Source organism: Pinus tabuliformis, chromosome 5_2, assembly GCF_031772625.1.
Source record: "Pinus tabuliformis cultivar Carrire ecotype Pingquan chromosome 5_2, CPIR1, whole genome shotgun sequence".
Taxonomy (NCBI): Eukaryota; Viridiplantae; Streptophyta; class Pinopsida; order Pinales; family Pinaceae; genus Pinus; species Pinus tabuliformis.
The window spans coordinates 669,638,352-669,654,096 of NC_142306.1; the positions used below are offsets into that span (position 1 = coordinate 669,638,352).

The 15,745-nt window shown below is 44.1% G+C and overlaps 1 protein-coding gene across 1 annotated transcript in view; it reads right to left on the reverse strand.

Moving 5' to 3' along the window:
* LOC149160853 (uncharacterized) overlaps positions 1-15,745 on the reverse strand; it is a 322,505-nt gene that overhangs the window by 141,377 nt on the left and 165,383 nt on the right. Inside the window, exon 6 of the mRNA XM_089436805.1 lies at positions 10,358-10,435. Coding sequence (XP_089292931.1) covers positions 10,358-10,435 — 78 coding nt within the window. The remainder of the gene's footprint in view (positions 1-10,357; positions 10,436-15,745) is intronic.

The following is a 15,745-nucleotide window of genomic DNA, read 5'->3' on the forward strand; positions in this document are numbered from 1 at the left end:
TCCGTTTTTGTATATGTATAAATAATAATAGTTGAATGAATAATATCACTCAGTTGTTTTGCGCTCATTAATTTCTGAGCTAACCTGGCCTGACAAAAACCATCTTCATGTTCTCATTAGAACTTTGATGCAAAGAGACCAAGGACTCCCACATCTGATATGCATATCTCATCCCTGTAACATGAGGGAATAAATGGTCCTTGATGGCATCTAGAAGGATCCTCTTTGCCTTCAAAGTCTTCTTGTTGAACTCTACCAACTGAGCTGAATCAGTGGGTTCTTACACAGTTGCTTCAACAACATCCCACACTTCCACCTCCTCCAGTAAAAGCATGATCCTCTCCTTCCATGGGCCAAAGTTTTCAGCCCCCATCAATCTGTCCTCTACTCTCAACCCAGTGGCCATGAACCCAAAACCAACAAAATGAAGCAAATCTGGAAGCTAAAACCAACCTCCCTCTAAACTAATGAAGTCTTTGGGTTTCTGGCAAAGTTTATCAGCTAACTGAAAATGAAGATTTAAGCCTCAACTTGGCTCTGATACCATGTAGAAAAATAATGATCTGCGCCCTTACCCCAGTTTACAAGTTTGCATGTGTTTATTTGGCCCAACCCACATGTTTTGTCATGCTGATATAAATTTTAGAATGCATTAATTGTAAACATTCAAAGAGTACTTCTATTATTTTCCACTTTTCCTATCAAATGAAATTAATACAAAATTTAGGCAAACATTCAAGCATGAGAGACACTTGTTTTTAGTCAAGGTGACCCCGGAAAAACCCTGGAGCCTCTTGGGGAAAATCGGTCTTCAAAAGAGGATTTTATTTTGCTTCTTAAATCACAACAACAAAAAATAGTCTATGAGTTTAACTATCTCTTCCCTTCTTCTTTGTTGCTATTACAGCTAAGTGTACAGTCAGATATCACAGAATTCGAGTCTTCTCACAGTCTTCACATAGGCTGATCTTGGCCTCAAATTCAGTGTCCATTCTCTCTGACATTTGCAACAATTTCAGAACCAAAAACTGTTGAATTCCTCTTAGAAGTTCGAGCCACAAATTATGCCCAAACTGCCTCAATTTCAGCGTTGTTAGTGTCCTACAATTCTCAGTGGCAGACCCCTGGAAACTTGGTCTGAACTGAGCTTAGCTGAAGAGATTTGTCTGAGGTTTTCTCACCCAGAAAACACGCTGAGATTCACCCTCAAACTAGCACGCAGTCAGCACTCTCTTCAGCCCCTACCTACAGCAAATTTTGGCCCGAAAAATACGCTTCCTAGGCCCAAAATTCTCGGCCTCTTCTCAACTAACAATTAGATGATGATTTTTGGATCTTGAACATTTTCCTTGACTTAGAATGCCATTTGATGTAATATTCCTAATTAGCTATGGCTAACTGGAATATTCGGTTTTGTTCAATTTTTGCCTTCTATAGTTATTTGTAAATAAAAAGTGAGGAAGGGGGACATAACTCACTTTAGAATAAAAAGTCACTTCCTAGGTAGCACAACGTTGTGACTTAAAGGGGAGCCAAGGGGGCCAAAGGGGGGACACAGAAATGGGCTCTCCTCATTTTGATCATGGAGTTATGTGCATTTTGAGCTAGTCGTTTTGACTTCTGAGCACGCTCGCTGTTTAGCTAGTCTGCAGCACTGTTTAGTGCATTGAGTGTCTCCGTTCAGAGATCTCACCCTTAGCCCCGGGGGACTTCGAGTCCCTGCTCGGGCAAGGTATTTCCTTTGGCATTTCAGCAGTAGCTTTATTAGTATTCTAGCAGCAGTTTCAACGGTGTTTTGGAGGCCTGCGCAGCACTGGGAGAGGGACGCAGTTCTTTCTGGCAGCAGTGTTGGATTGGAGTTTTTGCAGGAGGATTTATGCTGGGTGATTGAGCAGGGGATCAGCCCTTGCATCTTGGAGGATTTTGGCAGAGTTTCAAGCAGAGTTCTAGAGGGGTTTCTTCAGTGGCAGCGCAGAGCATTGAGGGACTGCGCAGATCCCCCAAGGGGGCGATTTTCGAGGGTCAGCTATTCCAGGAAAGCTTTCTGGGTTTTTCTGGGTTTTTGGAGTAGAGCCTGATTCCAGAGTTTCAGCATTTTCCGAGGAGGGGAGCAGCCCCAAATCATCATTTGTTTTCTAGCAGCAGCAGCATCCACGCAGAGAGGCCATTCCTTGTTATTCTTAGAGTATTTCTTCACTTGCCTTGTGCAAGTCAAGGTGCCATCTGTCTGATCACCTCTTGTACTCATTTTATTGCTCAGTATAATAAAATGGCTTAGCATTTCTCGTTGCATTTCTTGAGTATCTGCTTATATTTCCTGTTTACATTATTATATGTTGTACCACTGTTATTTTGTCATTTCTGGGTTATTATATCATCTGCACATATTTGGTTGGGGATTTTGCTGGGGTTTGAGGAATATTCTGAGTTAGGGATATTACAGTGGTATCAGAGCATAGATCTGGCTCAGCCTGTGGAGCTAGCAATCTATGACACCGGGGGAAAAACCCTACATTTGTTACAGAGGTAGGAGGTACAGAGACACTGAGCGTAGGTTGGAGAATACCTACCGAGAGGGAGACTGTGTTCCGGTGGTGGACGCAGAACAGAGGGAGCCTGTGGTGGACGCAGGACAGGAGGATTCAATAGCAAATGATCACGGAAAGAGATTTGCGGAAATGCTCCTCAAATTCGTGCGGGACCTATCGAGGCAGATTGAGGTGATGGGGCAGAGATTCACGGCAGTAGAGGCCAGACAGCGTGAGAGCCCACAGGTTTTTCAGGTTGGTGAGGGATCGGGCGCATCCCACCATTTACCAGAGCAGCGTGATACTACGCAGCAAGTGGCCTCACATGCCCCTACACGCTCTACCATGCCCACTTTCTTAGGAGCCGACACGGGGGCCGTAGCCCAGCAGGAGGCAGAGCCTGGACATATGGGCAATTATTTTGCAGAGTACCAAGCCTATGGGCAGGAGTTCAGGGAAGCCCTCTCATTCAGAGATTTTGTTCAGCTCCAGCGGGATAGTAGACCCCGCGACCATCACAGAGGGTACCGACATTACCATGATGGTGATACCCACCGGGCAGCGAGTAGATTCCACTTGCCCATGTTTGATGGTTCATGAGGCACAATACTTGCTAAGGTTTTGCAAATGGGGTAGCAAGCTAAGTGGGCTTGATTGTGGGGAAAAACTCCACAGTTAAGCGCGCTTGAGCCAGAGGAGTTCTGGGATGGGTGACCTCCTGGGAAGTCCTGGTTACCGGGTGCAAGCCCCGGAAGTGATGATTGATGCTATGTGATTCGTTCTCCACATTTCACTAGTTTCAATCCCACTTCTTCACCCCTGTGAGCATCACCCGATGCAATGAGTGCTAAGTGAACTATTCAAGAATCATGAGAAATTAGTCACTTTACGACTACCTCTCATGGAAATGGTCATACTTTGAATGACTTACTTAACGCAGTTGAATCCCAAAAATGATATCTAATATAATGCACTGCGAAAATCCCCCATACTTAGGTTCATCAAACAGTTCGGCAAAGTCTTGGGTGGAGAAGTTGGACATTTATTTCCAGCTTAACCAGATGTCGGAGACAGAGGCCATTAAGGTGGCAACATTGCATTTGGATGGTGAGGCCCAGGATTGGTGGTTTCATGGGATGGTTACATTGGGGCACTCCACAGTGACGACATATGCCGAGTTTACCAAGAGATTGATGGAGCGATTTGATCGGAGGAATCCAGATCAGCATTTTGTTGAGCTAACGAGGCTCAAACAGACAGGGAGCCCAGAGACCTACATTGCAGATTTCTTGAGGGTCTCTGTGATGGTGCCAGACCTATCCACGGCACGGAGGGTCTATATGTATGTTGAGGGGTTAGCAGAGCCACTTCGGGGTTTAGTCCGATCCACTAAACCAGCCACACTCCAGGACGCTATCAGCAGGACCCGGGACTTACAGGATGTCTTACCCAGGACCCGGACACCTTACCCCCAGAGACAGACTTTTCAGTCTAAGGGGAAGGATGTGAGGATTCCTCCTCCAAAGGGGAATCCAGGATGAGTACAACTTGATGACGATGCCAGGAGGGAGCTGAAGAAGAAGCGGTTGTGCTTCACATGTCAGGAGCCGTGGGCACCGGGACATAGATGTGCTGCTGGCAAAGCACATTTTATTGAGGTCTTCTCCGAGAGCAGTGGAGAAGAGGATGACGAGGATGATGTGGAGGCAGGAGATAGCCATGCCATATAGGGACCTTTGCCACCTCCACTGCCAGCAGCAGGTGGTGCACCTTTTGCACCTACCGGAGGGGCCCTTGCAGCATTGCGAGGAGTACCCAAATATCTGACGCTACGCGTACGGGGGACAGTACGTGGCCAGCGAGTATCAGTTTTGGTGGACAGTGGGGCGACCCACAACTTCATCGATGCCCAGATGGTTGAGTGGAGAGGTATACAGACAGAGAGCTTTGATGGGTTTTCAGTCTTGGTCCCAGGAGATCAGACCATGATGTGTGCTCGTTATGTTCCAGAGCTTTTAGTGACGATGGGCACCTACACGTTGACTGACCACTTTTTCGTGGTCGATATTCCGGACACCAACATGATACTGGGTGTTCAGTGGCTTATCACTCTAGGGAAGGTCACGACAGATTGGAAGACCCTAGAGATGGAGTGGGATGATGAGAAGACAGGGAGGCATGAGAAGATACGGGGACAGCACACATATCTGCCTCAGACCGTTTCGGCTCATCGGATGGAGGCAGACTTCCAAAAGGGGGACATAGAGTGGGCAGTGGAGCTGCGTGCATCAAAGGCAGGGACTTCAAGGCAGACAGTACATCCAGAGATACAGTCTATCCTTGATCAGTATGCCATAGTGTTTGGGGAGATTCCACCAGGACAGCCGCCGGATCGGGGGTTTGAGCACACCATCGAGCTTGAGCAGGGCATACAGGCCGTGATCACCACCCCCTATAGGCACCCCAAGGCCTATCGGGATGAGATTGAGCGGGCTATCCAGGAGTTGCTGGCTCTTGGGCATATCCGACCGAGCACGAGTCCTTTTGCTTCTTCTGTGGTGTTGGTGAAGAAGAAGGACGGTACATTCAGGATGTGCATTGACTGCAGGGCCCTGAACAAGAAGACCCTGAAGAACAAGTACCCCATACCCAGGATCGATGAGTTGATGGACGAGTTGAGAGGGCACGTTTCTTCTCAAAGATTGATTTGAGATCTAGGTACCATCAAATTCGCGTGAGGGAGCAGGACATTCCCAAGACCGCCTTCAGGTGTCACTATGGGCACTTTGAGTTCTTGGTGATGCCTTTTGGGCTAGCCAACGCCCCAGCTACATTTCAATCTTGTATGAATCACATCTTCCGTAGTCATATGAGGAAGTTTCTGTTGGTATTCTTTGATGACATTCTCATTTACAGTACGACTTGGGAGGAGCATCTCCAGCACATTGAGACAGTATTGCATATCTTACAGGAGCAGCAGTTTTATGCCAAACTCTCCAAGTGTGAGTTTGGGTTGATGGAGATGTTGTATCTGGGACACATCATAGGGTTGGACGAAGTGAGGGTCCACAAGGAGAAGATCAGGGCCATCGGAGAATGGCCAAAGCCGAGAAATGTGACGGAACTTCGAGGATTCATTGGCATTTGTACTTACTACTGGAAGTTCGTCAAAGGTTTCTCGCAGCATGCTGCACCCATGACAAATTTGACGAGGAAGGGGGCATTCAGTTAGTCAGATACAGCGCAGCAAGCCTTTGACAGGCTCAAGGAGGTTATGAGCAGCTGCCCAGTGCTTGCGTTGCCAGATTTTATGCAGCCTTTTGTTTTGGAGTGTGATGCATCGGGAGAGGGGATCGGCGTAGTACTGATGCAGGGAGGTCACCCTATAGCCTTTGAGAGCCGGAAACTCCTTCCGCACAAGAGGTTTTATTCTATATACGACAAGGAGATGCTTGCCATCATGCATGCATTAGCTAAGTACCGGCAGTATCTGGTAGGTAATAGGTTCAGGGTGAGGACTGATCACAACAGCCTCAAGTTCTTTTTGGAGTAGAAGCAGCTACAGGAGAGGCAGCAGAAGTGGATCAGCAAGATCCAAGCATATGACTTTGACATTGAGTATGTCAAGGGTAAGAACAACGTGGTAGCAGATGCCCTTTCACGTAGACCAGCCACGTTGTTTCTTATGAGCTTGGATACGGACTGGAGGGCTCGACTCTTAGTAGAGTAATCCAAGGACAGGCTTGCATGTGAGGTACTGGATGGGCAGGTGGCAGATGACAAGTACAGGGTGGTCGACGAGATCATCTATTACAGGGACCAGATCTTCTTGACTAAGGGGTCTCAGCTCAAGAAGAAGATACTCCAGGCATCACATGATTCACCATTGGCAGGACATTAGGGGTTTACCAAAACCTACAGGGCCATTAGGGAGAGGCTCTCATGGAGGGGCCTCAAGGAGGACGTACTCCAGCACATCTGGGAGTGCGATATTTGCCAAAGGAACAAAGGAGAGATGAGCCATCCCACGAGATTATTGCAGCCTCTTCCCATTCCGGAGGGGAAATGGGAGAGTATTTCGATGGACTTCATCACAGGGTTGCCCATGGTACAGGGCAAGGATTGTATCTTTGTCGTCATTGATCGACTGACGAAGTACGCACACTTTTTTGCCATATCTGCACACTATACAGCAACACAGGTGGCCGAGTTGTTCTTCAGAGAGATCTTCAGGCTACATGGTCTTCCTAATACCATTGTCAGTGATAGGGGCAGCCGTTTCATGGGCGGGTTTTGGCAGGAGCTTTTCCGGTTGGTGGGGACAGAGTTAACACCGAGTACTAGTTATCACTCACAGACGGATGGACAGACAAAGATAGTTAACAAGTGGCTAGAGGGCTACTTGCGTAATTATGTCAGTGGGCAGCAGTGAGCATGGTTGAGGTGGCTGCATCTAGGAGAGTACTGCTACAATACTTCACATCACATGTCCATTGGTATGTCACCATTCTATGCCTTATATGGGTATCATCCTTTATCTTTTGTTGACGTGATGTTTGGTGATAGCAGGGCTCCTAGAGCCAAGATTTGGATCCAAGAGAGTCAGGATATTCTCTGAGCTCTCAAGGATAACATGGCTACAGCACAGAACCAGCAGAAGCTGTATGCCGACAGGGGTCGGGTGGAGAGACAGTTCGAGGTGGGGGACATGGTCTACCTACGATTACAGCCATACCGACAGTCGTCACTTAAGCAGAAGGGGTTGAGAAGCTCAAGCCCCGCTTTTATGGGCCATACAGGGTGATATGCAGGATTGGACAAGTTGCATATGAGTTGGAGCTGCCCCAAGGCAGCAGGATTCATAACATTTTTCATGTATCATGCCTGAAGAAGGCATTGTGGCAGTAGGTGACCGTGACAGATGAGCTACCACCCATGGATGATGAGGGGCATTTGGTATTACAACCGGAGGCTATCATTGATACCAGGGAGAGGCAGCTGCGGAGCAGGACTGTCCGGGAATTCTTGGTGAGGTGGAAGAATTTGCCGGACGAAGATGCCACTTGGGAGAGTGAGAAAATCTTACAACATCCATCACTTCAGTTGCTTGAGGAAAAGCAACATTTTGCCGGGGGAGACTGTAATATTCCTAATTAGCTATGGCTAATTGGAATATTCGGTTTTGTTCAATTTTTGCCTTCTATAGTTATTTGTAAATAAAAGGTGAGGAAGGGGGACATAACTCACTTGAGAATAAAAAGTCACTTCCTAGGTAGCACAACGTTGTGACTTAAAGGGGAGCCAAGGGGGCCAAAGGGGGGATGCAGAAATGGAGCCCACGTAGACACATGGAGAGACTGTGTAGGAGGGAAGGAACACGTGGCAAGAGGGGAACCACGCAGGAAGATGTGAGCCTTGGGATTGAGAGAGGCGAAGGCTATAAAAGAGAGAGGAGCCCCCTCATTTTGATCATGGGGTTATGTGCATTTTGAGCTAGTCATTTCGACTTCTGATCATGCTGGTTGTTTAGCTAGTCTGCAGCGCTATTTAGTGCATTGAGTGTCTCCGTTCGGAGATCTCACCCTTAGCCCCGGGGGACTTCGAGTGCCTGCTCGGGCAAGGTATTTCCTTTGGCATTTCAGCAGTAGTTTTATCAGTATTCCAGCAGCAGTTTCAGCAACGTTTTGGAGGCCTGCGCAACACTGGGAGAGGGATGCAGTTCTTTCTAGCAGCAGTGTTGGATTGGGGTTTTCGCAGCAGGATTTATGCTGGGTGATTGAGCAAGGGATCAACCCTTGCATCTTGGAGGATTTTGGCAAAGTTTCAGACAGAGTTCTAGAGGGGTTTCTTCAATGGTAGCGCAGAGCATTGAGGGACTGCGCAGATCCCCCAAGGGGGCGATTTTCGAGAGTCGGCTATTCCAGGAAAGCTTTCTGGGTTTTTTTGGGTTTTTGGAGTAGAGCCTGATTCCAGAGTTTCAACATTTTCCGAGGAGGGGAGCAGCCCAAATCATCATTTGTTTTCTAGCAGCAGCATCCCACGCAAAGAGGCCATTCCTTGTTATTCTGAGAGTATTTCTTCACTTGCCTTGTGCAAGTCGAGGTGCCATCTATCTAATCACCTCTTGTACTCATTTTATTGCTCAGTATAATAAAATGGCTTAGCATTTCTCGCTGCATTTTTTGAGTATCTGCTTATATTTCATGTTTACATTATTATACGTTGTACCATTGTTATTTTGTCATTTCTGGGTTATTATATCATCTGCACATATTTGGTTGGGGTTTTTGCTGGGGTTTGAGGAATATTCCGGGTTAGGGATATTACAGTGGTATCAAAGCATAAATCCGACTTAGCGTGTGGAGCTAGCAATCTATGACACCGGGGGAAAAACCCTACATTTGTTACAGAGGTAGAAGGTACAAAGACACTGAGCGTAGGTTGGAGAATACCTACGGAAAGGGAGACTGTGTTCCGGTGGTGGACGCAGAACAGGAGAAGCCTGTGGTGGACGCAGGACAGAGGGAGCCTATCAGCCGCACGTTAAATATCAGCTCTAAGAAGACCAAGCACCCTATCAACAACCACTTTCTTCTTGAAAAAAAAAAAAAAGAAGAGCTTGGATCCCTCATTCCCTTTCTAAATCCATGGAAAATGGGCATGAACCAATGCCCTCCTAGCTATGATTTCGTCCTCTCCACAAACCACTAACTCCAAATGAGTTACATCCTCGAAGAATAGTTATATGCAAATACTACACCAAGATACAGACCTCCTCCAATTTCTTCCTGGACTTCCGAAACTCCTGCTTAGACCAACCTGTCATGAACTTGTCAGTTCTCTAAAGAGCAGCCTCCCACCACAACAACTAGCCTTTCTCCCCACTAGGTCGAGGGACAAGGTTCCAAATTCTGCGAACAAGAGCATGAAAGTCCAAATGATTACAAGTGAGCATCATTCAACTTGTACAATGATGAGGGCCCTGAATCCACCACCTGCCCAACTGAGATGGAAGTTTGGATGCATAAAAGGCCCAACCAGTAGCCTCAATTGGCACATCAACTGGCTTTGAAGAACTAGAAAAAGAGATGCTGTCCAAAGCACAATACACCTTGTCTAATCTCATGAACACACTATCCCTTACCTGTCTGAAATTGGACTACGTGGACCAGCTCCCATATTGAAGCCATTTTTTTCAATGTAAGCTCTCTTTTATTGATATGTGTATCTCTCATTTTTTGTCAGCTTTTTAGCGTCTAGGAGTGTTCTGCACATGTTTTCATAGTCTGTTGACTTCTGATTCTATTCGCTAGTCTTGAAGACATTTTTCTTGGTCATGTGCCGAACACCAATTAAATTATCTCCTTGTACAACTCACAAGTTATCTTAGTAATGTGACAATTTGCATTACATTCTGATCATGCATATTTACTTCCATAAATGTAATAACTGTTACAAACAATTTATAGGTTACGGAATGACGGATTGTAAAGATTGATGGAAAGGATAAAGATGTTTTCAAATTAAGAATATAGAGCCTATACTGTTTCTCTATGTCTAAGTTTTGTGTTTATGTTTATTCCAGACACTGATTCTTAGAACCAAGTTGGCAAGTTATGCGGTTTAAAGGATTAAAGTAGCAAAACAGCAAAAATATAATATCTTGTTGATTGTAAGATATTATTATTTGTTCATATAATTGCTCATAAAAAACATCAGGTTTCACTTTTCAAGACTTCCTGGAGCCTGAGAGAAAAAGAACCAATTACTTAGATCTTAGAAATCAGACAATCAATTAGAAGAGTTAAAATAAAAACTTGATCACATACCAGCGTCTATAACCATTTGTTGCCTTCCTCTTGAAAAGTCCCATGCTACAATTTTTGAATCTAATCCCCCAGATATAACTACAGCATGAGAAAGACGATGATTACCAAAACAATAAGAAAGAAAAGCTTACAAGGAAAAAGAGCAGCTATGTGCTACATTAGCATTTTATTTTCTACAATACACAAATGGCTCGTCATCATCAAAGTTTCAAACTACATCAAGATGTTTGCAAGACAAAAAAAAAAATTGAAAAATACATCATATATTCACAGAAAATAAGTAAATCGGTAAAACAAAAAATGGAAGCGTATATACAATGGAACCAAGTCAAATTACCCACTAGATCTAAAGTTGATGCAATCTCCACCGTTTAAATAAGTTAGCATGGATTCCAAAAAGAAAGAGAATATATCATCTTTGAATTGGTAGTAAATGATTTCTGAAAATATTGATAGTTTCCCAAAGACATCACAGTTTGACAGACTAGTGTTGGTTACTAAACTAATCAATCTGCTCAGTAGAGACCCTACAGCAGTTATGAAATAGATTTAGTCAGAGTCTAATTCAATGGAAAATTTTGTCATCAACATTACTTGATGCCAAATTTACAAGCCAATTTGATGTAGACACAAGGTTTAAGACATCAAAACTTTGAGCAGGATCACCATCCTAATAGCCTTAAAAGATAATTGACGTACAAAAATGAAAATTTTAAAATTTCCAGTAAATGGAGATATAGTTAATAAGGCAAGAAGAATAAACTTTTGTTAGGGTGAGGTAAGTGTTGTTGGGAGTACTCAATTAAAGGGTCACAATAAATGCTAATGACCCACATTAACTATAGCTTAGTTGGAGAGGTAGATGGGTAACTTTTCCCTCAGTCCATAAAAACAGCTTATGTAATCAACGGCTCCTTCATTAATTAATTATACATTCTCCGCACATATGTTCCTCTCATGGATATGGTTGTGCATCTAACTGTGGTATCAAAGAGGGCAGCTTTGGAGCATATGTTTAAACTTTAAAGACAAGACTATCAAGATCTATGCAGAAACAAGTGATCTCAAGAAGAGAAAAAGATCACGCACAGTCTGAGAGAGAACACAAATCAAAGACAAGTTATAAAGTGATAATTTGTGTTGCAGTTAGAAGGGGCAAGATAAATTCCTCATAGTTTCCAAGGATTGAAAGAAATTAAATCCAAATTATATTCAAGTGAACAATACATAGAAAAACAAAACTATATTCTCGTGAAGGTGGATAGGACTACGCAACAAAGCATGAAAACTTTAGGAGGGTATTTTCTGACCCAAAACTGACAGCAACAATGAAAAGTGCACATCGTAGAACAAACATCTGTCAGACAATAAATCCATTTCAATAAGGAGAAATGATTCTAAGAAAAAGGAGGAGGATCTTCAATGTTGCCATCAATGCCAAAGGGGGAGATTGTTTGCAGAGTTAGAACTTAGTATTGATGTCAAAGGTATCTTCAGTAGATCTAGAGTTCTTGTGTCAACTGAAGGTATCCTGCTTACACAGTTTAATTCCTACTCACGCAGTTCAGTTTCAGATCAGGTGTTCATTCTCTATCATACTCCTAGGAGTCTTGGTGCAGATCGAGCACATGGATTTTGAAGACAGAAAGCCCGATATGGTTGTGGGTTGTTCCATTCACGCCCAGGTCCTCATAAAGCAGCATGACTCTTAGGTCAAAGATCTAGTCAAACTATTTTCCCTGTGCGCAAGCAATTGGTCCAGTGAGCGTGGTGTTAGCTTTATACAGAGGTTCCAGCTAGAAGTTTTGTTGTTAATTCAAAGGTTCAATACCCTGTTTGTTTCCATATAATCAGTCAAAGCTTAATTTCCATATCTCTGCGAACAATTCACAAGTTCATTAAAGCTAATCATGATAGATTTGCAGTCCATACATATATAATGTAGGGTTGAAACATGAAGTCTATATTCGAAGGCAAACATTACAGCTATATCAGATTGAAATCTTGTATATGCCTCTATTGTAGCTAGAAGTGCAATTTCATATTTGCAATTGTCAAAGCCTGTTAAGGAAGATGAAACAGAGTGTGATATCCCCAATTCCTTAAATTTTGCTAAGTGTAGCCCATTTTGCAATTTTGGCATTGGAGGCAAATTTTTGTGAATTTTGACTTAGGAAAAGTGATGAATGGGTCCCAAGCTCAAGAAAAGGAAGGCAATATACACCCCTTGAGGGAATGAGTGCGAATTAGTGGACAGTGGGGGCCCCCAAGGAAGCACACAAGCATAGAAGTATAAAAAGGAAAAGAGGAGACATTTTCCCTCATCATTTGACCATTATATTCAGAAATTTGACCTCTCTTGGAGCTGTTCAGTGCAAGAGATTGAAGTATTGTTGAGCACAGAAATTTCAAGTGAAATTCCACCCTAGTTTCGGAGAACTACAAGTGTCTCCCGAGCTGGGATTTTGGGGAATCCACTCCGGGCTTCCAAAGAGGCATATTTGCAACAGAATTTCAAGTGGTGCGTATTACCAGGGCGCAGAAGCAGTTCGAGTAGTAGAGTTTGGAACAGCTAGAGCTATTTTGGTGAGCCAGGAAATTGTAGGTGGATTTTCCATCTTGGAGTTAGAGCTTTGGTGACAATTTGCAAGGCTGGAATTGAGACTTTTCTGACGGTCAAAATTCTTATTTTTTGGCAGTGTGTGGAACTCACTGGGCAATGCCTGCGAAACCTTGCAGCAAGGTTGTTGGGGGCTTTAAGTACCAAAGAGTTGGGCCTTCCAAGAGATGATTTTCTGATTTGGAGAGGATTTATCACAGTCGGAGTGGGAGGATTGTTATCAGCAACAGATTTTTCATAGGGGACACACACAGTGTGCTAGGCCACTCGCACCACTTGGAAGGCTTTCTCATCACTCGGAATCAGCCCAAACCATTTCCGGGTTTCTGTGGGTTTTAGGAGATGAGTCTGGGTTAACGTTTCAAGGCATTCTGAGCAGTATTCAGAGAGATAGCAGACTTTTTTGGGTGGTACGCACTTCCTATTTTGGGCCATTTCCTCATTTGGGTCCGAGAGATTTCACTTGGGTTTTGCATAGCGTGCATGGCAAGCCTGGGTTCTATCATTCCTACCTATTTAAGTAACCAGTTCTCATCATTAATAAAATGGCTCAATTTGCTCTGTTGGACTACTTGGTGTTCTGATTTGTGTTTGTGGTTTTAATTTCTTTTGTTGTTCCTAGTTCATTGCTAGATATTTACTATTAATTTCCACTTCGGAATATTACAATGGTATCAGAGCATGTCCTTGGCCAGTTGTGGGAACAGGAACTAGTGATGCCACCTCCCTTTGGAGGTGTAGTTTTTCATAGAGGCAGGGGCCGACATAGGAGAGATCGTGGTAGAGGAAGAGGACATGACCCTTTTTCAGATACTAAAGTTGAGCACACTCAAGAGCATGATATCTGTGACGAAGAGCCCATGGAGGGACAAGGAGAGCCTAAACAAGGAGAAAAGGAACTGACACTAGCAGAGTGGCCAGGCAGCAAAAACTCATGATGGATATGCTAGCACAATTAGCTAGTGCTCATTTGTAGAAACAAGGGAGACAAGACAACAGTGGGGAAGGTGGATCCCACACTGGTGAGGGAAGACAAACCCACGCACGTACAAACTAGCCGGAGACCCCACGTATAACCAAGCATTCCAATCGTCCCACCATGCCCCAATTTGTAGATGGACCCTGAGGAGAACCCGACTCTTTAGGCAGCTTTGTTGTAGTCCTTCTCAAAGGGGATCGATGAGTATGACGCGTTGGACCTAAGGATCAAGATGGCCATGTCTATTGGGGAGTTTTTCCACTTTAAGGTGAAGCACAAAGCCAGAGCTAGGTCATCACACAGGGGAGGTCAGCAAAACTAGGATGTGCAAAGGACAATGGGGAAAATAACCCTCCCCAACACTGATGGATCAGCCAGGATTTCGGCTAGGGCATGGTTGCAGAAGTTGGTCACCTATTTCATGCTAAACCCCATGAGGGAGGCAGATGCGATGGAGTTCGCCACCTTGCACCTGGATGGAGAAGCGCAGGAGTGGTGGTATCTCAAGTTAATTATTCTGGGTCATGCGGCCATTATTTCCTACATGGAGTTCACTTGGAGGCTCATAGAGCGGTTTGATAAGGACTTACAGTTGCACTTCAGGAAGTTGGCATAGGTGAGGCAGACAAGCAGCGCAGAGGCTTACATGGCAGAGTTCCAGAGGTTGGCAGCGATGGTATCAAATATCTCGGAGGCGACATTGGTTATGTTGTTCGTTGAGGGGATAACAAACCCATTGCGTGGGTGGGTGAGAGCTTATAAACCTATGACTTTGCAAGATGTTATTACCCAGACTAGGGACATGTTAGATGCAGTTCCTAAGACCAGAGCACCTCCCAGACCTGCCTTTCCTCAGAAGGGTAAGGACACCAAACCTCCTCAGAAGGAGTGGATAGGGCATGGGCAGATGAAAGTTGAGACCAGGAGGGGCCTTTGGAGGAGGAAGCTTTCCTTCACATGTCAAGAGACATGGGCCCTGTTGTCACACAAAATGTCTAAGCACCGCGACAACAGCTCAGATCGGGGGTTGTCACACTGATCCCCAATCACTCCGTTTGAGTTGTCTCCCAATAGCAGACTAAGGGGGGTAGACCCTATGGAAATGGAAAAAGGAAAGATTAGTTGGGAACCAACCAACCTGGGAGACACAACTAAGCAACCAATACTTGTTTTAGATTGCGCAAGATTTTAAGGATTCAAAATGATTTGAAGAAAGTGATACCAGTGCCTTGTGGAGTCAATTATCTTGCGAAGAAAATAAGGTTCAAGTAAAGGATGGGAAACTGCTACTGAAAAGACTCGACTGTCTCATATGCAAATGCAAAATTTAAAACTATGTGAAATGTAGGGACTTGGTTAATTTTAGTTAAATGAGGGCCTAAAATTATTTCTTAAATATTACTTAACTTAAGGCTCAGAAAGGTGGTGATTTAAATGTGAAAGCAGGTACTTATACCAACACTGCAAATTGTAAGATCTGCACAAATAATTACTAAAATGCACAATGGCCTGAAATGTAAAATGTTGGAATAAAACACCTTTAAATTCAAAAATTCATTTGCATGAAATACTCAATCAAGATCATTAGATGCATAAGTAAAACTAGATTAGTCCTACTTAAATAAGCATGTAAAAAAATAAATGAACTTCAGAAATTAAACTAAATGTTTTAAACTCAAATCACATTAATGAAATATCAGTGTAGTAATCTGCTCTTACATCAAATGTTAAAACCAACAATATATTTTAAAACAGCAGTCCTGTAACCATGCAATATTCAGAAATTTTT